At 43.2% G+C, this 23,691-nt stretch overlaps 1 protein-coding gene across 1 annotated transcript in view; it reads left to right on the plus strand.

Moving 5' to 3' along the window:
• ARFGEF2 (ADP ribosylation factor guanine nucleotide exchange factor 2) overlaps positions 1-20,525 on the plus strand; it is a 133,506-nt gene extending 112,981 nt beyond the window's left edge. The window contains exons 32-39 of the mRNA XM_049781364.1: positions 714-852; positions 951-1,005; positions 9,678-9,792; positions 12,737-12,867; positions 16,385-16,553; positions 18,048-18,186; positions 19,050-19,167; positions 19,927-20,525. Of these exons, the coding sequence (XP_049637321.1) occupies positions 714-852; positions 951-1,005; positions 9,678-9,792; positions 12,737-12,867; positions 16,385-16,553; positions 18,048-18,186; positions 19,050-19,167; positions 19,927-20,103 (1,043 nt within the window). The 3' untranslated portion in view covers positions 20,104-20,525. The remainder of the gene's footprint in view (positions 1-713; positions 853-950; positions 1,006-9,677; positions 9,793-12,736; positions 12,868-16,384; positions 16,554-18,047; positions 18,187-19,049; positions 19,168-19,926) is intronic.
• Positions 20,526-23,691: the final 3,166 nt, after the last annotated feature.

A 23,691-nucleotide genomic window follows, 5' to 3' on the forward strand; every position in this document is an offset into this window, starting at 1 on the left:
AATGCTACTACATGCAGCTTTGCACGTCAAGAAGCCCAGATTCCATCCTTGACACCATATCATCTCTTGAATACCAAACGAGTAATAAGCCCCCATGCACCAGAGGGTATGGGTAAAAACAAACCTAGAAACCTACATTGTCCCTCAGCTCACATTATGCAGTGTGAGGGATTAGAATCAAATAGCGGGGCCCTGGAAAGATAGCACAGTGGCGTTTGCCTTGCAAGCAGCCGATCCAGGACCAAAGGTGGTTGGTTCGAATCCCGGTGTCCCATATGGTCCCCTGTGCCTGCCAGGAGCTATTTCTGAGCAGACAGCCAGGAGTCACCCCTGAGCACCGATGGGTGTGGCCCAAAAAAAAAAAAATCAAATAGCGGGCCGGAGAGATAGCATGGTTATAAGGCGTTTGCCTTTGATGCGGAAGGACAGTGGTTGGAATCCCGGCATCCTAGATGGTCCCCTGAGCACTGCTGGATGTGACCCGAAAAAACAAACAAACAAACAAAAAAGAATCAAATAGGAGTTGAATATTACTCTGTGGGTGTGGGTGTGGGTGTGGTTTTGGTATGGGTGTGGGTGTGTGGGTGTGGTTTTTGGGTCATACCCGGCAGTGCTCAGGGGTTATTCCTCCTGCATGAAAGGCAAACGCCTTACCTCCATGCTATCTCTCCGGCCCCGAATTTTACTTTTTTAAATGTTGCTTTATTTTGTAGATAATGAGCAGTTGGCTCGATCAGGTACAAATTGCTTAGAAAATTTAGTCATATCCAACGGAGAGAAATTTAGTCCTGATGTCTGGGATGAAACGTGCAATTGTATGTTGGATATTTTCAAAACAACCATCCCACATGTGTGAGTATTAATCCATTACTGCTGTTTGTTTCTGCTTTAAAGCCTGAGATCAGTCATCTTTCACACCCACCTTTTTCCTTCTCTTGATTCCTCTAAAGTTTGCTGACATGGAGACCTGCAGGAATAGAGGAAGATTCATCAGAGAAGCATTTGGTAAGTTATTTGGGTTTTTTGTCTTTGGTTTTAGATTACATTAAAAAAAAAAAAACAGAAAAAAAAAAACACAGGACCAGAGAAGAATAGGTCAGGTATTAAGATGCTTGACTTGCAGGTGGCTAAATTTAGATTTAAGCCCTGGGCCACACAGGGTCCCCTGAGTACCACCAGCAGTGATCCCTGAGCACAATCAGGTGTGATCCAAAAACAAAAGCAATCCAAAGAGTTTGTGCTCTTCAAATGGGAATGCAGATAAATCTGACTAGAAAGAAACCCATAGGTTCCATTACTTGCTGTGCATGATAGAGGCCCCATTTTGACCCCCAGTACTACATAGTCCTTAACAACAGAATTGTCCCCTGAACACTTTGTGTATCCCAAAATTCAAAAGAAAAGAAGAGAGAGAGGCTGGAGAGATAGCATGGAGGCAAGGCATTTGCCTTGCATGCAGGACAGTGGTTGGAATCCCAGCATCCCATATGGTCCCCTGAGCCTGCCAGGAGTGATATCTGAGCTAGAGCAGTAGTACAGAGAAAGGGCGTACTAGCCATGCATACAGCCAACTCCTGTACAATCCCCGCTCCCCATATGGTCCCCTAAGCAATGCCAGGGGTGGTCCCTGAGTGCAGAGCCAGGAGTAACCCTTGAACACCTTTGGGTATGGCCCAGAAACAAAGCAAAAAAGAAATATTATCAGGGCCAGAGTGATAGCACAGTGGTAAGGCATTTGCCTTACTTGGGGCCAATCTAGGATAGACCTGGTTCCCCAGCATCCCATGTGATTCCCCAAGCCAGGAGTGATTTCTGAGCACAGAGCCAGTAGTCACCTCTGAACTTCACCAGGTGTGGCAAAAAAAAAAGTTTTATTTATAGATTTTTCTCTTAAGTAATTTCACACAGATAATATGCATATTTGAAATTCTGTCTCTCTAGAGTCCCTCGTAAAGGTAGAGAAAAGAAACAGCTCAAGATTAGATTTGCGGGCCAGGAGAGATAGCACAGCGGCATTTGCCTTGCAAGCAGCCAATCCAGGACCAAAGGTGGTTGGTCCCATATGGTCCCCCGTGCCTGCCAGGAGCTATTTCTGAGCAGATAGCCAGGAGTAACCCCTGAGCACTGCCGGGTGTGGCCCAAACCCCCCCCAAAAAAAGAATAGATTTGGGGGGCCAGTGGGGTGGCACTAGAGGTAAAGTGTCTGCCTTGCAAGCGCTAGCCAAGGAAGGACCATGGTTCGATCCCCCGGCATCCCATATGGTCCCCCTAAGCCAGAAGTAATTTCTGAGTGCTTAGCCAGGAATAACCCCGACTTTTTTTGGGTGTGGCCAAAAAAAAAAAAAAAAAGATTAGGGGCCGGAGAGATAGCATGGAGGTAAGGCGTTTGCCTTTCATGCAGGAGGTCATCGGTTCGAATCCCAGCGCCCCATATGGTCCCCCGTGCCTGCCAGGAGCAATTTCTGAGCCTAGAGCCAGGAATAAGCCCTGAGCACTGCCGGGTGTGACCCAAAAGCCACAAAAAAAAAAAAAAAAAAAAAAAAAAAAGATTAGATTTGGATGTGCCAGAGAAAGAGTGTCACAAGCAGGATATTTTTCTTGCACATAGTCGACTAGAGTTCAGTACCCAGAACCCTATATGTTTCCCTAGTCATTACTAGGAGTATTTCCTGAGTACAGAGCCAGGAGTAAGTTTTGAGCATCATCAGGAGTCTTCCAGAAACAACAAACAAAAACATTAATTTAGATTTTAGGAAAAGACAGTTAGAAACGATGTTTTAAAGACCTGTGTTATTGCAAGTACTTCAAGTACTATGTTGAAGAGGAGTGATGAGAGCGGACAGCCTTGTGTTGTACCAGAATTTAGAGGGAAGGCTTTTAGTTTTTCTCCATTGAGGATAATATTTGCCATTGTCTTGTTGTAGATGGTCTTAACTATATTGAGAAAGGTTCCTTTCATTCCCATCTTGCTGAGAATTTTTATCAATGATGGGTGTTGGACCTTAACAAATGCTTTTTATGATCAGGCAAGAAAAAGATATCAAGGGCATCCAGATAGGAAAGGAAGAAGTCAAGCTCTCACTGTTTGCAGATGACATGATACTATACTTAGAAAACCCTATGTGGCAGGCTACAAAATTAACACACAGAAATTAATGGCCTTTTTATACACCAATAATGATAGGAAAGAAATGAACATTAAGAAAACAAATCAGGACCAAGGTTCGATCCCCCGGTGTCCCATATGGTCCCCCCAAGCCAGGGGCAATTTCTGAGCGCTTAGCCAGGAATAACTCCTGAGCACCAAACGGGTGTGACCCCAAAATAATAAAAAAAAAATATAGTTAAGGGGCCGGGCGGTGGCGCTAGAGGTAAGGTGCCTGCCTTGCCAGCGCTAGCCTTGGACGGACCGCGGTTCGATCCCCCGGTGTCCCATATGGTCCCCCAAGCCAGGAGCGACTTCTGAGCGCATAGCCAGGAGTAACCCCTGAGCATCACTGGGTGTGGCCCAAAAACCAAAAAAAAAAAAAAAAAAAAAAAGAATGTTAGGGGCCGGAGAGATAGCATGGAGGTAAGGCGTTTGCCTTTCATGCAGGAGGTTATCGGTTCGAATCCCGGCATCCCATATGGTCCCCCATGCCTGCCAGGAGCAATTTCTGAGCCTGGAGCCAGGAATAACCTCTGAGCACTGCCGGGTGTGACCCAAAAACCACAAAAAAAAAAAAAAAAAAAAAAAAAAAAGAAAACAACCGGGGGGCCGGAGAGATAGCATGGAGGTAAGGCGTTTGCCTTTCATGCAGAAAGTCATCCGTTCAAATCCCGGCGTCCCATATGGTCCCCCGTGCCTGCCAGGAGCAATTTCTGAGCATGGAGCCAGGAGTAACCCCTGAGCACTGCCGGTTGTGACCCAAAAAAACACAAAAAAAAAAAAAAGAAAAAAGAAAACAACCGGGGCCAGAGAGATAGCATGAAGGTAAGGCTTTTGCCTTGCATGCAGAAGGACAGTGGTTTGAATCCCGGCATCCCATATGGTTCCCTGAGCCTGCCAGGAGCGATTTCTGAGTGTAGAGCCAGAAATCCTAAATGGAGCAAGGAAAGCCTCTTCAACAAGTGGTGTAGGCACAACTGGCTAGCCACTTGCAAAAAATTGAACTTAGACCCCCAGCTAACATCATGTATAAAGGTAATATCCAAATGGATTAAAGACCTTGATATCAGACCTGATACCATAAGGTATATAGAACAACACATAGGTAAAACACTCCATTGCATTGAGACTAAAGGCATCTTCAAGGAGGACACTGCACTCTCCAAACAAGTGAAAGCAGAGATTAACAGATGGGAATATATTAAACTGAGAAGCTTCTGCACCTCAAAGGAAATAGTGCCCAGAATACAAGAGTCATCCACTGAGTGGGAGAAACTATTTACCCAATACCCATCAGAAAAGGGACTAATATCCAAAATATACAAGGCACTGACAGAACTTTACAAGAAAGAAAAATCTAATCCCATCAAAAAATGGGGAGAAGAAATGAACAGACACTTTGATAAAGAAGAAATATAAATGGCCAAAAGACATATGAAAAAATGATCCACATCACTAATAATCAGGGAGAAGCAAATCAAAACAAATATGAGGGGGCCGGAGAGATAGCATGGAGGTAAGGCGTTTGCCTTTCATGCAGGAGGTCATCGGTTCGAATCCCGGCGCCCCATATGGTCCCCTGTGCCTGCCAGGAGCAATTTCTGAGCCTGGAGCCAGGAATAACCCCTGAGCACTGCCAGGTGTGACCCAAAAACCAAAAAAAAAAAAAAAAAAAAAAAAAAACAAATATGAGGTACCATCTCATGCCACAAAGATTGGTGCACATCACAAATGAGAACAAGCAGTGCTGGTGGGGATGTGGAGAGAAAGGAACTCTTATCCACTACTGGTGGGAATGCCGTCTAATCCAACCTTTATGGAAAACAATATGGAGATTCCTCCAAAAACCGGAAGTTGAGTTCCCATCTGATCCAGCTATACCACTCCTAGGGATATACCCTATGAATACAAAAATACAATACAAAAATCCCTTCCTTACACCTATATTCATTGCAGCACTATTTACAATAGCCAGACTCTGGAAACAACCAAGATGCCCTTCAACAGATGAATGACTAAAGAAACTCTGGTACATATATACAATGGAATATTATGCAGCTGTCAGGAGAGATGAAGTCATAAAATTTTCCTATACATGATGTACATGGAATCTATTATGCTTAGTGAAATAAGTCAAAGAGAGAGAGAAAGACGCAAAATAGTCTCATTCATCTATGGGTTTTAAGAAAAATGAAAGACATTCTTGCAATAATTTTCGAGACAAGAGAGAAGGACTGTAAATTCCAGCTCACTACATGAAGCTTACCACAAAGAGTGATGAATGCAGTTAGAGAAATAACTACATTGAAAACCATCATAACAATGTGAATGAATGAGCGAAGTAGAAGGCCTGGACAAAAACTGAGTGCTAAAAGGAAATAAAGTGATAGGCGTGATACCCCTCAGTAATAATATTGCAAGGGAAAGGTGGGGGGAGGAGAGAGAGAAGAGAAGGGAAGGGTAAAGGGCGGGGAGAAAACTGCCCATAGGCAGGCAGGGGGAGGGCTGGAGGGAAACTGAGGACATTGGTAGTAGTAAGAAATGTGCGCTGGTGAAGGGTATTATATATTGCATGACTGAAACTCAATCATGAATTATTTTGTATCTGTAGAAAAAAAAATAAACAACTGTCTGGGGCAGAGAAGAGTGTTTGCCTTGTATGTGGCTGACCCTGTTTTTGATCCCCAGCATCCCATATGGTCCCCTAGCTTGCCAGGAGTAATTTCTGAGTGCAGAGCCAGAAGTAAGGCCTGAGTGTAGCACGGTATGGCCCCAAACCCCCCAAACAAAATAACTGTATTATAAACAATTTGATTCTTCTTTTGTTGTTTTTGTTTTGGGGCCACACCTATCAGCCCTCAGGGATTACTCCTGGTGAGTGAGTATATCCTGTATCCCACCTCCAAGCCCGCCAGGAGTGATCCCTGAGTACAGACCTAGAAATAAGTTTTTTGGTTTTTTTTTTTTTTTTTTTTTTTTGGTTTTTGGGCCACACCCGGCAGTGCTCAGGGGTTACTCCTGGCTGTCTGCTCAGAAATCGCTCCTGGCAGGCACGGGGGACCATATGGGACACCGGGATTCGAACCAACCACCTTTGGTCCTGGATCAGCTGCTTGCAAGGCAAACGCCGCTGTGCTATCTCTCCGGGCCCTAGAAATAAGTTTTGAGCACTGCTGGGTATGACTGTAAAACTCTCCGCCAAATTTGTCTTTTTCCAAAGTATAGGAATATTGGGGAGCTGGAGAGATGATACAGTGAATAGGTTACTTGCCTTCCATGTGGCCAACCCAATTCGATCCCCAGTATTCCTTATGATCTCCTGAGCCATCAGGAGTGACCCCTGTGTGCAGAACCAGGAATAACCTTTGAGCACAGCTGGGTGTGGCCAAACAAAGAAAAACCATACAAGGGCCAGTGCGATTGCACAGAAGGTAGAGTGTTTGCCTTGCACGTTGCCATCCTAGGTTCTGTCTCAGGCATCCCATATGATCCCTGAGCCTGCTAGAAGTAATTTCTCAGTGGAGAGCCAGGAGTAAATCCTGAGGTTGCCAGGTGTGGCCTCAAAACAAAACAAAAAATAGAAAAGATTTTCCTTTATATTCAAAAAATATTTTTAATTTTTTTTAATTTAAAAATTCTCTTTTCTGGGGCCAAAGAGATAGCACAGTAGCGGGGTGTTTGCCTTGCATGTTGCCACTCCAGAACAGATGGTGGTTAGAATCCTGACGTCCCATAAGGCAAACGCCCTACTACTATAAATAAATTTTTTTTTTTTTTTTGGTTTTTGGGCCACACCCGTTTGACGCTCAGGGGTTACTCCTGGCTATGTGCTCAGAAATCGCCCCTGGCTTGGGGGGACCATATGGGACGCCGGGGGATCGAACCGCGGTCCGTTCCTTGGCTAGCGCTTGTAAGGCAGACACCTTACCTCTAGCGCCACCTTCCCGGCCCCTATAAATAAATTTTTTTTTTTTTTTTTTTTGTGGTTTTTGGGTCACACCCGGCAGTGCTCAGGGGTTATTCCTGGCTCCAGGCTCAGAAATTGCTCCTGGCAGGCACGGGAGGACCATATGGGACGCCGGGATTCGAACCGATGACCTCCTGCATGAGAGGCAAACGCCTTACCTCCATGCTATCTCTCCGGCCCCATATAAATAAATTTTTTAATTAAAAAATACTTACTTCGGGGCCAGAGAGGTGGCGCTAAAGGTAAGGTGTCTGCCTTGCAGGCGCTAGCCAAGGAAGGATCGCGGTTCGATCCCCACTCCCCCCCCCCCCCGTGTCCCATATGGTCCCCCCAAGCCAGGGATAATTTCTGAGCACATAGCCAGGAGTAACCCCTGAGCGTCAAACAGGTGTGGTCCAAAACCCCCCAAAAAAATTTTACTTCAAGCCCGAGAGACAGTATAGCAGATAGGGCATTTGCCTTGAATGCAGCTGACCTGGGTTCAACCTCTGACACATATGGTCCCTTAAGCCTACCAGAAGTGATCCCTGAGTGTGGAGCCAGGTCTAAATCTTGAGCACTTCTGGGAATGGCCCAAAAACCAAAGGGGGTGGGGGGACTGGAGCAATAGCACAGCTGGAAGGGTGATTCCCTTGCACACAACCGACCCAGATTTGATCCGAGTATCCCATGTGGTCCCCCTAGCCTTTCAGGAGAGATTTCTGAGTGCAGAACTAGGAGTAACCCCTGAACATTGCTGAGTGTGGCCCAAAAACCAAAAAAATATATTGAAGTGAGAGTGTGTGCTCAGCAATAAGATCAAGTCTCATATATATGTTATCTGCTTTCCTTCTGAGCCATATAGTTTTACTTACTATCATGAGCAACTTTCCATATACTTAAATATTCTTTGAAAATAGCCCTTTTGGAGTTACACGTTATTATAATGTGCTTAATTCTTCTGTGTTCAACTCTTTGGCCAGTTCTAGTGTTCATTTTATAAAATAACCCCTATTTAAAACTCTCACAAATAGTGTTTTCCTCATCATCAATGAAATGGTTTTTCTTATTTACATGAGAACCCATAGGGAATGCCTAAATCAAATCTCACTTTCCAATACTTTTGTTTAGTGCCTGGATGATAGCACAAAAGTTGCTATCAGTTGCATGTAGGATTCCCTGGTATGAGTGCATCCTCAATAAATTCCACTTTGATTTATAGGAGGGTGTATAATTCTACCTTTAATTCCCAGGTAGCTCTAAGGACATTCAATTTGGCAGGAATTGATTGACCATACTGAGCAATGCTAAAGGACTAGTCTCAACTCTATTTTCATGGGTCATTGTTCAGGAAATCCAAACTGGGCCTCCCATATTCAAAGCCTGCCTTCAGCCAGTTGAGCTTCTCTCAAGCAGGTCATTAGATTTAAGAGACTTTGGGGATATTGCAACGTAAAAATGAAGCACATGATTTTAGCATTTTCCTTTTTTTACCCCTAATGTCATGTGAGGAAAATAATAAAAAAGTAGCTACCGGGGCCTGAGAGATAGCATGGAGGTAAGGCGTTTGTTTGCCTTTTATGCAGAAGGTCCGTGGTTCAAATCCCAGCGTCCCATATGGTCCCCCATGCCTGCCAGGAGCGATTTCTGAGCATAGTGCCAGGAGTAACCCCTGAGCACTGCCAGGTGTGACCCAAAAACCAAAAAAAAAAAAAAAGTAGCTACTACATTCCTCAAATGCTTTAATAATTGGACACTTGGTGCCAGAGAGATAGCACAGTGTGTAGGGTATTTGCCTTGCATGCAGATGATCCGGGATCAATCACCAATATGGTCCACCAAGCCTTCCAGGAGTAATTTCTGAGTGCAGAACCAGGAGTAACCCCTAGTGCCACCAGGTATGGCCCAAAAACAAAACAAAATTGGACAGTTACAATTGAATAAGTATCCTCTAATTTGAAACAGGGAAATATGCAGGGATTTTTTGTTTTGTTTTTTGTTTTGTTTTGTGGGGCCACACCCTTTTGACACTCAGGGGTTACTCCTGGCTATGCACTCAGAAATCACTCCTGGCTTGGGGGAACCATATGGAACGCCGGGGGATCGAATCTTGGTCCTTCCTAGGCTAGGGCATGCAAGGCAGACACCTTACCTCTAGCGCCACCACTCTGGCCCCAGGAAATAATCAGTTTTTTGTGTTTGGTCTAAACTTGGTGGTGCTCAGGTCTTCTAACTCTGCATTTAGGGATCACTGATGACTGTACTTGGGAACCATATAGGAGGTACCAGGGGTTGAACCTGGGTCGGAAGCATGCAAGGCAAGTACTCACTTGCTGCACTATCACTCTGATTCCAATATGCAGTTTGAATGGGATGGTTAATTGAACAGGAGGATAATTGAAATTTGTGACCTCTCTGTTTCACCCACGAGAAGAGCAGCATGAGTTTTACTTAGAACTAAGTGAGGAACTTGACTGGCAGGGAGGGCTTGCAGCAGCATTAAAAGAGCCCCTCTCTGCCCCAGCACTGAATTTGTGGATGGAAGAAGAGTAAATGTTTTCTTTCTCTCTGATTGACTTTCAGGATGTGGATTTGGATCGCCAGTCTTTAAGCAGCATGGACAGAAATGCCTCAGAGAGAGGCCAGAGTCAGCTCTCCAACCCCACAGATGAAAGCTGGAAGGGCAGACCACATGCAAGTACGGTCCCTTTTCCATTTGATTTCGATTTAATTTAGTTTTGCTTTTTTGTTTTGTTTTGGGGCCATACCTGGTAGTGATCCTGGCTTTACACTCAGGAATCACTATTGGCAGGCTTAGGGGACAATATGGGATGCCAGGATTGAACCCAGGTTGGCCAGATGCAAGACAAGCTCATTCCCCACCGTACTCTCTTTCCAGATCTGGTTTTGCTTTTTTTAGGTAGGTCATACCTTTTTATGACTCCAGTATTCAGAAGGTATTGAAAGGTAAACATAATAATCCTTTCTCCTACCAGTTCTTCAATCTGTCAGTTCCATTTTGGCAGCAGCCATTGTCACCAACAATTTAGGCACCGTTGCAGAGACATTTTAGCCATAAGCAAGCATATTTCTACCTATATGTGTGTATTTTATATATATATATATATATATATATATATATATATATATATATATACAAATTCGCCTCTCTTAATCAAGGTAAAGAATATTCTATATTATTTTTTATTTCATTATGTCTCAATAGAAAACTGCTTTCAATGGTCTTTTTTTTTTTGTAAATTTGTGGCTCAAAATGGTATCATTGAAGTGATATCTCACTTTCCTTCCACAATTAAAACTAATTTTATTGGGGCCGCGCAGTGGCACTAGATGTAAGGTGCCTGCCTTGACTGCACTAGCCTAGGACGGACCACGGTTCTATCCCCCAGCATCCCATATGGTCCCCCAAGCCAGGAGCGACTTCTGAGTGCATAGCCAGGAATAACTCCTGAGCATCACCGGGTGTGGCCCAAAAACCAAAAAAAAAAAAAAAAACCCAACTAATTTTACAGAGGATGGAGCAAGAGTACAGCAGGTATGGATTTTGCATTGAACATGACTGACCTGAGTTCAATTCACAGCACCCCATGTGGCCCTCTGAGCACTACCAGGAGTAGCCTAAAAATCAAACTAATTATGGCTAGAGGATTTTTATGTCTATCTATAATATATAGCCAACCTTAAAATGCACAATGCTGGGACCAGAGACCTATTACAGGAGTTAAGGCAACTTTCTCAAATGCTGCCAATCCCAGGGTGGTCCTCGACACATATATGGTTTCCTCAAGCACTAACACAGTAATGCCAGGAGTAAACCCTGAGAACCACTGGGAGTAGCCCAAAAGCGAAAAATGAAAAATAAAATTAAAAGAAGCTGACCTAGGCACCGGAGAGATAGCACAGCAATAGGGAGTTTGCCTTACATGCAGCCGATCCAGGACAGATGGTGGTTCGGATCTAGGTCAGATGGTGGTTCGAATCCCAACATCTCATATGGTCCCCTGCGCCTGCCAAGAGCAACTTCTGAGTGCAGAGCCAGGAGTAACCCCTGAGCACTACTGGGTGTGACCCCAAAACAAAACAAAAAAAGAAGAAGAAGCTGACCTAACCTCTCTGTTTTCACTAAACATTTTTGTTATATTTTTCATATTCTGACTTTCAGTAAGTTAGATGAGGAATGCCTTTCCACTTTACAGTCAGACCAACTAACAATTGTAGTGTTATGCTTGACATGAGTAGCCCCTGAGCCCAGGAATTAAAACAAGGTTGGATGAGACATTGGTCAGAGTCTAGTCAGTGGTTTACCTCTGTATCTCATTTTTTTAAATTAATTAAATAAGGGCATTTGCCTTACACGAGACCAACCCAGGTTCTGTTCTCAGCATTCCGTATGGTTTCCCAACCACCACCAAGAGTAATTCCTGAGTGCAGAACAAGAGTAATCTCTGAGTATCAATGGGTGTGGACAGAAAACAAATAAATAAATTTTTTTTGTTGGATTTTGGGTCACACCCAGAGATGCTCAGGGGTTACACTCCTGGCTCTACGTTCAGAAGTCGCTCCTGGCAGACTTGGGGGATATAAGATGCCAGGATTCAAACCAGAGTCTGTCCTGTGTTGGCTGCATGCAAGGCAAACGCCTTACACTGTACTATAGCTCCGGCCCAACAAACAGATAATTTAAAAAAAAAATTATGGAGCTAGAATAATAGCATGGCGGGTAGGGTGTTTGCCTTGCACACGGCATCCCATATGGTCTCTCAAGCCTGCCAGATGTAATTTCTGAATGCAGACCCAGGAGTAACTCCTGAGTGCCAGTGGATATAGCCCAAAAACAAAAAGTGAACTAGGACCAGGAAGAGAAGGCACAGAGCTTTCTCATGTTTTGTGCTATGCCCCAATTTGAACCTTGGTAGACTAAGACAGCCAGGGTGGCCCCTAAGCACAGTTTGGTTGCTTTTTTCCTCTCCCCCAACTTACATTGTCAACTAATCAAAGATGATTGACCCAGTAAAGAAGGAAGGGAGGGAGGGACGGAAGGAGGGAGGGAGGGAAGGAGGGAAGAAAGACAGGGAGGGAGGGAAGGGACAAAGGGACAGAGGGAGGGAGGGAGGGAGGGAGGAAGGGAGGAGGGAGGGAGGGAGGGAGGGAAGAGGGAGGGAGGGAGGGAGGGAGGGAGGAAGGAAGGAAGGAAGGAAGGAAGGAAGGAAGGAAGGAAGGAAGGAAGGAAGGAAGGAAGGAAGGAAGGAAGGAAGGAAGGAAGGAAATTCCTTCACACACACACACACACACACAACCTCTGCCTCCAGGGCAAAAAGAATTCTGTCTGCCTCCTGAGATTTGTTCTCTTTAGGGAGCCAGACTCCTCAGGAACCTGCTATTTCAGTGGTCAGGTTGACCCAGCTGTTTTCAGCTTGTATCCACACCTTGGCACTTCCTGTTCCCATCCCTGCCATGTGTCATCACCTGCCTCTCTCTGCTATGGGGGAGGGATAGTTCAGCACATTCATTGCCATGCCACAGAACAAAAAATTGTGCTTAGCACTTAGCAGAGACTCTGTGAATATATATTTGCTGCTGGTGAGCAAATTGCTGTGGTTAATCTTTATTTTCTAATACAGATCAAAAACTGTTTGCCAGCCTCCTCATCAAGTGTGTGGTCCAGTTGGAATTGATACAGGCCATTGACAACATCGTGTTCTACCCAGCCACGAGCAAAAAAGAAGATGCAGAACACATGGTTGCTGCCCAGGTAGGAAGTGTGGGCCTGAGGTTGGAGAGAGGTCTGTGGCCTAACACTCGCACTCTTCAGGTTCCTGACCACCACCAATATTGACCATCCCCACAAGTACTGAGCCAGGAACAGCACTTGAGCATCCTCAGGTTGCCCAGACACACACACCCCTAATAAAATGGAGGTATAGGATTAGGGGATTAGCTCAGAGAACTGGAGGATGTTTTTTGCATGCAAGAGGCCCAGATTCATACCCAGCACCACACAGTCCTCTGAGCACCTTAAGGCTGTGGTCTACAGAACTGCCTCACAAGACCCATCCTGCTAATCTCTTTATAAACCTGCATTTAGTTATTTAAAACTGGCCACAATATGAGCATTTATAGCACAGATAGCAGCAAATTCTGAAAATCAGGCCTGTTGTCCTCTTATTCCTAGATAAGCCAGTGTTCCAGTATGCCACTAACTTAATTTCGTTCCCATGAAGGTGCTTTGATACATTTATTACTCATCACAGGAACTCTTCCTATAAGAGGAATAGAGCTTGCCCACGAATAATAAGAAAGGACTGGTCATGTGATTCAGCGATAGAGCACACGCCTAGCATGAGTGAGGTTTTGATTTAATATCCAATATTGCATGAACCTCAGATGACCCCTGAGCACTGAACTAGGAATAGCCCATGAGCACCATTGGGTGTCATTTCAAACCAAACTAAAAGATAATCTTGACTATTTTGTGTCAATTATATGTTCATAAAAATTTACGATTAGAGCCTGAGAAATAGTATAGAAGGTAAGGTATGTGCCTTGCACATACCACCCCAATTCTATTACCAGGAATAATCTCTGTACTTAAAACCAGTAGCAAGCCCTGAGAACCCCTTGGGCAAGGCCCCAAACCAAAATTACTTAAAATTTTAGCACCAGGATCCAAGGAGATAATATCACAGTTCTTTTGTTTGTTTGTTTGTTTGTTTGTTTGGGGGCAACAGCCAGCAGCACTCAGGGGTTACTCCTGGCTCTATGCTCTAAAATCGCTCCTGGCAGGCTCAGGGAACCATATGGGATGCTGGGATTCAAACTACCAACCTTCTGATTGCAAGGCAAATGCTTTACCTCCATGCTATCTCTACGGCCCCCAGTATCACAGTTCTATTTCTAGCATTACATATCTTCTCTTGAGCCACTCCAGGGATGATTCTGAAGTGGAGATCCAGGAGTAATCCCTGAGCACCACCATGTGTGACCCGCAAACAAACGAAACATTAACTTGTCAGAGCCGGAGAGATAACAAGGAGATAGGGCGTTTGCCTTGCGTGCAGAAGGATGGTGGTTCTAATCCCGGCATCTCATATGGTCCCCTGAGCCTGCCAGGAGCGATTTCTGAGGGTAGAGCCAGGAGTTACCCCTTGAGCACTGCCAGGTGTGATCCAAAAACAAAAAATTAACTTGTAAAATTTTACAAAAAAGTCATCTGAGAAATAGATTGCAGGGCTGAAGCGATAGTATAGCATGGAGGGCGTTTGTATGCAAGTGACCTAGATTTGAGCCCCCGATATATCATCTTTCCCTGAATATTACCAGCAGTAATTCCTGAGTACATAAACAGGAATAACCCTGATTATTGCCAGTAAGGTGTCTAATAACCTTCCTTCCTCAAAAAAAGAAAGAAGGGGCCGGAGAGATAGCATGGAGGTAAGGCGTTTGCCTCTCATGCAGAAGGTCGGAGGTTCAAGTCCCGGCATCCCATATGGTCCTCTGAGTTTGCCAGGAGTGATTTCTGAGCATAGAGCCAGGAGGAACCTCTGAGCAACTGTCGGGTGTGACCAAAAACAAAAAAAAAAAAAAGGAAGGGAGGGAGGGAGGGAGGGAGGGAGGGAGGGAGGGAGCGAGGGAGGAAGGAAGGGAGGGAAGATGGATTGCGTTGGAAAGAAGGAAGGAAAGGGAGGGAGGGAGGGAGGGAGGGAGGGAGGGAGGGAGGGAGGGAAATGGATTGCGTTGGCCCTGCAGGTCCTTTAGGGGGTATTGCATAACTTTCTGAAGCCTACAAAGGAGGTTGAATCCATTCCCAAGAGCTCAGGAAATATAATATTCCTTATATTTTAGCTTGTATTTTAGTCACCATTATCATAAAAAATCTTCACTTTCTTTTGGTTTTAATCTTCAAATTTGAAAACTTTTTTATATTTTTTTTGGCTTTGGGGTCATACCCGGCAGTGCTCAGGGTTTACTCCTGGCTCTACGCTCAGAAGTCACTCCTGGCAGGCTCAGGGGACCATATGGGATGCAGGGATTTCAACCATCATCTTTCTGCATGCAAGGCAGATGCCCCACCTCCATGCTATCTCTCCAAGCCCTGAAAACACATTTTAACTTACTAAGTTTTTTAAACATCCTCTGAGATGAGAGAGAGCACTCAGACTTGGCTTCATTTCTTTCATTGAGCATGTTTCAAGACTCAAGCTTTAAACTGCAAGTTGAATTTCTCATTTTCCAGTTTATTGCTACAATAAAAAGAGGTGAGGGCAGGAAAGATAGCATGGAGGTAGGGCATTTCCCTTGCATGCAGAAGGATGGTGGTTCGAATCCCGGCATTCTATATGGTCCCTCGAGTCTGCCAGGAGCGATTTCTGAGCATAGAGCCAGGAGTAACCCCTGAGTGCTGCCAGGTTTGACACAAAAAACAAAGAAATAAAAATAAAATAAAATAAAATAAATAAATAAATAAAAAGAGGAGGGTGCAGTTCTGCAGTGAGTGTGATAGATAGGAAAATGCATGCAGTGATAATACTGATAAAGCTAAAATTCTGAGGGCCAAGGACAAACTCAATGCTCAGCACTGAAGTCAATCCCCCGTACCTTATGGCCCCCAGAGAGCCCCCACAGCCAGTCAACATCACCAGGAGGGGCTCCTGAGCCCCTGAACAGTACTAGGGAAGCTCCCTAAACAATGATTCCTTAATGCAGAGCCAAGAGTAAGCCCTGGGCACTGCCAGGTATGGCTCAAAAACAAAAACAAAAAATAGAAACCCGGGGCCAGAGAAATAGCATGGAGGTAGAGCATTTGCCTTGCATGCAGAAGGACGGTGGTTCAAATCTCAGCATCCCTTATGGTCCCCCGAGCCTGCCAGGAGCGACTTCGAGCATAGAGCCAGGAGTAACCCCTGAGCACTGCCAGGTGTGACCCATAAACAAAAAAACCAACAACAACAACAACAACAAAATATATATATATATATAAACCCATTCAGATGGAGTGGAGCTGATGTATGGTCACTTGTGGATGGAAGGCCCTGAATTTGATCCCTCACTCCCAGTACCATGTCAAGAATAAAACCATTAGGTGTGATCCTGAGCCCCCACAATATTGTATCTTCCACAATAATAATTTACAGAGTAATTCAGGGTATTAGGAATGAAGTATATCTTGAACAAGAGGGTCACTTTTAGAGGTTCCTTAACACCTTTATCTACTGTCAGTCATACTGTCCTGCCAACTTCTTTACTTAGTTCTCCTCTCTTTTCTCTTATAGCAAGATACCCTGGATGCAGATATTCACATAGAGACTGAGGATCAAGGCATGTACAAGTGCATGTCTTCTCAGCACCTATTCAAGCTCTTGGACTGCTTGCAAGAATCCCACTCATTCTCAAAGGCCTTCAACTCTAATTATGAGCAGCGAACTGTCCTGTGGCGAGCAGGTAAGACCATTACAGTGAGTGAGACTTGTTACAACTGGTCCCCATCTTAGAACATTATAACTTTTGGGAAATTGTTGGCATTGTACACATATCTGGAATTACTTATTTTTACATGTGAAGAAATGGTAGGTAGATTTTATCCTAGTACCAGGAACATTGTCTGAAATGTAAAAAATGTATTTCAGGGGCCGGAGAGATAGCATGGAGGTAGTGTTTGCCTTGCATGCAGAAGGATGGTGGTTCGAATCCTGGCATCCCAAATGGTCTCCCGAGCCTGCCTGCCAGGAGCAATTTCTGAGTGTAGAGCAAGGAGTAACCCCTGAGCACTGCCAGGTGTGACCCAAAAACTAACTAGCTAAATAAACAAATAAACAAATAAATAAAGTACTTGATAGAAAACGAAGTGGAAAGGGCAATAGTACAGTAGGTAAGGTGTTTCCCTTGCACATAGCCAGCCTGGGTTTGATCCTGGGCATCTTTTGGTTCCCTGAGTACCACCAGATGTGGCTCAAAAACTAAAAAATAATAATTTTAGAAGAATCTGGGTTAGGAACACTGTGCTTGTTCTCATCTGTCTAGTCTCTTAAATCTTTTTTTCAGAGGATAGTATAACAGATAGGGCACTTGCCTTGCCTGCAACTAAGTTTGATTCCTAGTACCTCATATTGGTCCCCTGAGCCAAAAAAAAATTTTTTTTTAGTTTTGAGCTATATATATAGCCAACAGTTCTCAGGGCTTTTACTCCTAACTCTGTGCTTAGAATTCAATCCTGATGGGGCATGGAGGCCTATAAAGGGTGCAAGGGAGCACCACCAGGAATGATCCCTGAGTATAGGGCCAGTAGTGAGCCCTGAGTACCACTGGGTATGGCCCAAATTCCTCCCACCCCAAAAATTTGTGAAAGATTTTAGCCTCCCTTAACATGAAATTGTTAGGCTCCTGTTAGTTTACACCCTGTCTTTACTCCAAACTTCCTCCTCCTTTTCACCTATCCCTTTAATATGTAAAAGTCCACCTGAATCTTATGTAACCCTCTCCAACTGGTTGAATTTGTACTGGGATAATAAAGAGATTTTGGTTTTGGTTGGGCACACACAGAGAGAACGTGAAGGGAGAAGCCAGCCAGACTACATGATTCTCTCCTGACTGGCTTGGTTTATTCATTCTTCATGGCTACCCTTCTCCAGACCCATCCACCTAGCGTTAGAAATATGGCATGGGGGCCCGGAGAGATAGCACAGCAGCGTTTACCTTGCAAGCAGCCGATCCAGGACCAAAGGTGGTTGGTTCGAATCCCGGTGTCCCATATGGTCCCCCGTGCCTGCCAGGAGCTATTTCTGAGCAGACAGCCAGGAGTAACCCCTAAGCACCGCCGGGTGTGGCCCAAAAACCAAAAAAAAAAAAAAAAAAAGAAAAGAAAAGAAATATGACATGGGATTTATTTCACAGGCTCCCACACAAGGATCACTATTTATATGGTTCTCTCATATCTAGGTTTTAAGGGCAAGTCTAAGCCCAATCTTCTAAAGCAAGAAACCAGCAGTTTGGCCTGTTGTTTGAGGATCCTGTTTCGAATGTATGTAGATGAAAATCGAAGGGATGCCTGGGAAGAAATACAACATCGACTTTTGACGTAAGTAATTGGTTACTACTAAAAAAAATATTTTGTGGGCACTCCCAGGGACAATGCTGCAGACTCTTGAGTCTTCGCTGAGTGCACAGTGAACCCACTATTTCCATTATAACCCACCACAGTCCTAGTGTTTCCTTCCAGTTACTTATCCCTACTTGATATCAGAGGAAACTAAGGCTCAGTGAGATAACCCAAGCTGGGCTAGTACCCCCAGGAAAACTTAGTGTAGAATAGTTTCTGAGAGTTGGAGAGATAGCACAGTGGTAGAATGTTTGCCTTGTATGCAGCTGACCTAGGATGGACCGGGTTTGATTCCCGCCATCCTGTATGGTTCCCCTAGCCTGCCAGGAATAATCCCTGAGTGCCGTTGAGTGTGGCCCAAAAACTAAAAAAAAAAAAAGAATAGATAGTTCTGGGCCAGAGCAATAATACAGCGGGGGTTAGGGCACTTGTTTTGCACAAGGCCAACCTGAGTACAATCCCTGGTATTCTATATGATCCTCTTAATTCTGCCAGTAGTAAGCCCTGAACACTGCTAGGTATGACCCCAAAATTAAGCAATGCACACAAGAATGAAAAAAAAAAAAAGAAGATAGTTTTTGGACCTGGGGTGTGGCTCAGTAACAGAGCACAGACCTTTCTTATATGATCCCCTGGATCTGATTTCTGGCACAGAGAGAAGAGAAGAGAAAAGAGAGAGAAAAAGATAAACATGCACTCACACTCACATACCTCCAGGTGTGGCTCTGGTATCCCCCAGCACTCAACCTATAAAAGTTAAGAAAAGGAAAATAATAATTTTGTGTTTTCAGATTGTCTGAAATCAGTCTTTGATGCATTCCCTCTCCCCACAATTCTTTTAGTGTGTGCAGTGAGGCTCTGGCCTACTTCATCACAGTGAATTCAGAGAGCCATCGGGAGGCTTGGACAAGTCTTCTGCTGTTACTCCTCACAAAAACCCTCAAAATAAATGACGAAAAGGTAGGAAAAAGTATGCTCTCTGACCTTTTCTCAGATATTGTTTGGGGTCAGCATTTTACTCTTGAATTTTAACTGTGTGCTCCCAACTTAGGAGGACAGCTATATAACTGCCCCTATTTTTTTTAATGTTTTAACATTCATCTGATTACAAACAAAAAATGAATCAGGATATTAGAGCTTTTTCTCAGATAACCCTGATTGAGTGAGGTGGAAGCTGAAACCATGCCAGTTGCTTCTTAGCAGTGTTTTCAGGGAATCTGTGTTGGGAGAAAGGATAGTGATTGTGAAGCTTTGGTTTAGTCCTGGGAACTACTTTATTGAAATGAAAATGACTTTGGTAGCATATCCACAAAAAAAATTTTTTTTTTGGTTTTTGGGCCACACTCAGTGACGCTCAGGAGTTACTCTTGGCTATGCACTCAGAAATCACTCCCAGCTTGGGGGACCATATGGGATGCCAGAGAATCGAACCGTGGTCTGTCCTAGGTTAAGCTGTGTGCAAAGTCTTACCACTTGTGCCACTGCTCCAGCCCCACAAAATATTTTTTTAGTTGAAGTTAAATGTAACTAAAAGAAGGTGTTTTGGTTTTTCACATTTTTGAATGTTCAGGTTTTTTTTTTTTACACCAGCTTTCCAATAGCAAGTTAGAACATGGATATTTCAACAAGTTTTGCTGTAGAAAGAAGTGCTTTGTATAGCCCTGTGCCACAAAATCTACTTTATTTCTAATTGTTTTCTCTCTCCTCTCCCATCTCAAGTTCAAAGCACATGCTTCAACATACTACCCCTACTTGTGCGAAATTATGCAATTTGACCTGATTCCTGAGCTCCGAGCCATTCTGCGCAAGTTTTTTCTGCGAATAGGCATTGTATATAAGATATGGATTCCAGAGGAGTCATCCCATATCCCAGGAACACTCTTGCCGGTGTGGTAGCCCTGGGTCCTGTAGACAACTGCTGTGCAAGGTTGGCCAGGCCACCTCTGCCTGGTATGGCTTATCAAGGAAGGTCTGATGACAGAAACTAGGAGTCAAGCATCTGGGGCTGAAAACAGCCTCTGCTCTGATTGCATCTGAGCCCTGACTTAAAGCACTGTGGTGTCATGAAACTGTCGCACACCCAGTGAACACAGTAGGTGGGAAGTCTGTGTCATTTCTGTCATTCCATTGTACCAAACTGTTAGGTTTGTCCTTGCCTGTACTACATTTTCTTCCTCAAGTCCCATGGTCGGCTGTAAATGTTTAGTCAGAGGAAATCACTTTTCTTGAAAATACTGAACATAGCTGTATAGGTTTGTGATTATTCTAGAAAGTATGTTAATAAAATTTCTTGTAGTGGCTAAGTGTCACTTAAAATATGCTGGGTTTTCGTTGTTGTTTGAGTGTGTTAGAGAAGTTTGAGTGTTATTTGTTCATTGTAAGTTGGCTGTAATTAGATTAGTTTGGAGAAAGATAGGAGAAAAAAGTGGGGGTTTTGTTTTGTTTTGTTTGTATCTATGTGACTTTTAAAGTAGATCACAAAAAGATATTATTGAAGATTTGATTCAAGGCAGAATTTAGTGATTTAGAATTAAGAGCCTGCAAGGTTTAAAAACATGCAGTGCCTCCTGGTTTTCTCTGTTCTAGCAACTTGGGGAGAAAATGTCTATAGGAAGAAGTAAATTTAATGAAGATGATCAGCTTCCTTGAAGTATTTGTGAATGGGTATTAAAATGTCCAGGATACCTTGTCCATCTCACACACTCTGAAATCTAATATATGAAGTAGTCATGAAAATGAGATAGTAATTTAACAGAGTTAATTTATATTTGAATAAACATTTATTTTTACCTCAGAACTGTTGAGTGTATACCCATTGTTAGTGCTCCAACTTTACACAGTTCCTGGAAAGGGCCATGAAGGGGGGAGGGTGACTATGTAAGAAAAGATGAACCACCTCAATCACATGCCCAGTTTGGCCCAGAGTGCATGTGCTGTCATGGGGAAAGCACAGTCCACTTGTGGCCCTGGCAGGAGGCATGTACCCAGACTTCCTTGGATTAAAGCTGGGAGCAAGTGGAATTTTGTGGGTAGATTCTGGGGTCCTTACTTTGTTAACGTGGTGCAATACTCTTATCTGCATTGGAACTGGATTTTGATGCAGCTTCTTGAAAAGCAGGCCCATGGTCTGCAAGCAAGTCTATTTGGAATGTGATTTATTTTGAGTCAGTGAAAAATAGAAGAATCTGCTTACTCTGAGCAGCATTTCAGGTTAGGAAAAGTATTACACCGAGTTCTTCAAACATTCAGACTTCTGCCTACACCCTTCAGTCCTAGCGATCGGGCTGTCTTGATGTCAACTCTGGTGCCTTAGATGTTAGTGATTTGGGAACCTCTCTATGAAAATGGATGTTTGGTCTTTTTCTTTTTAATTTTAGAGAAAGATATCTGGTGCTTTTGTTTACTTCTAGACTGATTTCTTACATTTTTGTTTTGAAAAGCCTTGAGAAATGTGCAGCTGGTGCCAGCAACCCTCCATCTCCTCTTTCACTTCCCCAGAAACATTTTATTTGTTGAGAGGAAAAAAGCAGGTTTTTATGTTATTCATCTGGCAGTGAAAAAGAGAGGCCTTCTTATGTAGGAGGTGGAACTCAGGGGACTTATTACTGGAAGTGGAACCTGTTGTCGCTTTTACCAATGTTGTCCAAAATCCATCATGTCTTTTGACTACAGCATGGAACATCTTCCTATGACTGAGGTTCTGATACTGTAGTTCATCACCGTCTCCTCCCTTAGCACTGGCTCTTAGGACATCCAAAAGGAATAGTTTATTCCTGCTGGGCCTAGACTGGCAGGGCCCCTTTCCCTTCTGAGGTGCAGCAGGGTGCATGCTTCCTTCACCCTTGCTGCCTCCTTCATTTTTGCTGTCTCTGGCAAAGTAGGAAAACGTCAGTGCATTCTTTTCTAAACATTTTAGGTTTGAATTTCATTTTTAATTTGTCTACTAAGAGATTCAATTTTATGAACAAGGTATTTGAATTGTTTCAATATGGACTTTTTGAAAACTGGATGTAAAACCATTCAGGGTCCATTTTCTTGGTATGGGACCATGACATCCCCTATGGTAATAAGCCATTCAATGGAAATTCTCTTTTGTGAAAAAAAAAAAAATTTTTTTTTTTTCTATCCTGGGAACTTGGCCTGTGCAACTTAGGCACTCATGAAAGGAGGGTGACAGCAGCATTGAGGCCACTATGTCATTTAATATCTAAGTTATGGCAATGAGGGAAGCATTTCCAAGGCCTTATTTTCTTCTCAGAATGCTTTAATCATTCTATGTCAGAGTCTCTAAGAGAAGTTTTCATTTGTTCTAAACCCTGCTTAAGAGCAATTTTGTTTTTCTTCATTGTCCTTTAAGGAAATGACCAGCTTTGACTTCTTAACAACAAACAGTAGATGGGAAATTTTATTTCTAATACGTATCTGCAAAGTCAAATATACCCTTTCCCTGTTACTCCTTGCATATAACCAAAGAACATACATTATGGAAATTGTATGATAATATCTTTGAAATGCAACATTTCCCTCTGACAGCGACTTTTATACAAAACACACAAAAAATTAAAAACCTGCAATTTTTGTTGTTCTTTTATGATTAGTAATCTTTATAGTTATAAAAAGTACCCTGCTGACAGATACATTATGATCATCTCATCAAATGTTTGTTGTTAAGATGCAAATACATATTGGTTTAAACAGAAGCTGGATCCTTAATACTGCATGTTTTTCTTTAAGTTTGTGCTAAAGTAGATGTAGTTTGAACTCCTGTGAAATCTGGAGTTTTGCTATCAGCAGCTTTGTAGATTGGGGGAAAAAAGAAAAAGAAACCAAAGCTGAATATTTAAGAAAGTGACTATATCTGGAAATTCTTATTCTCAAAAAAAAAAAAAAAAAAAAGACTCATCAAAGGTGTAGTTTTTTTCAGTGTTCTTCTAATTTTTAAAAAATTTTATCTGCATATTTGCATCAAATATTTCTTTATGTACAAACTTGTATGTTTTACCTCCTTAAAAATGCCTAAAAGTTAGTTGTTAGCAACTTTTGTTTAATCTATACACAATGATTAAGTGCATTTAATATTGGTAATTTAATGAAAAGCATTCCTTGCCCAGTGGATGTATACATTTTTGAAAGAATAAGCAGAATTATATAATATGAAATGCTATGTAAAGTTTTCTATGTAAAACATTATGTATAATACTGTTAAAAATACCCCATGCTTTAATCGAGTGGTAAATCAATAAAGTTTTAAAAATTCAGGCTCTATTTTCTCCTTCATTTATGAAAGTTATTACTGTTTTGTTCTTGTGCTAACTCAGGTCACAGATAATCTGTGGCAATCAGGGTGGCTGTTTATTTATTTGTTGATTGATTGGTTGGTTGGTTGGTTGGTTTTTGGGCCCCCCAGTGGCACTCAGGAGTCACTCCTGGCTCTGCACTCAGAAATTGCCCTGCAGGCTAGGGGAGCATATGGGATGCTGGGAG

This window comes from Suncus etruscus, chromosome 9, assembly GCF_024139225.1.
Source record: "Suncus etruscus isolate mSunEtr1 chromosome 9, mSunEtr1.pri.cur, whole genome shotgun sequence".
Lineage (NCBI taxonomy): Eukaryota > Metazoa > Chordata > Mammalia > Eulipotyphla > Soricidae > Suncus > Suncus etruscus.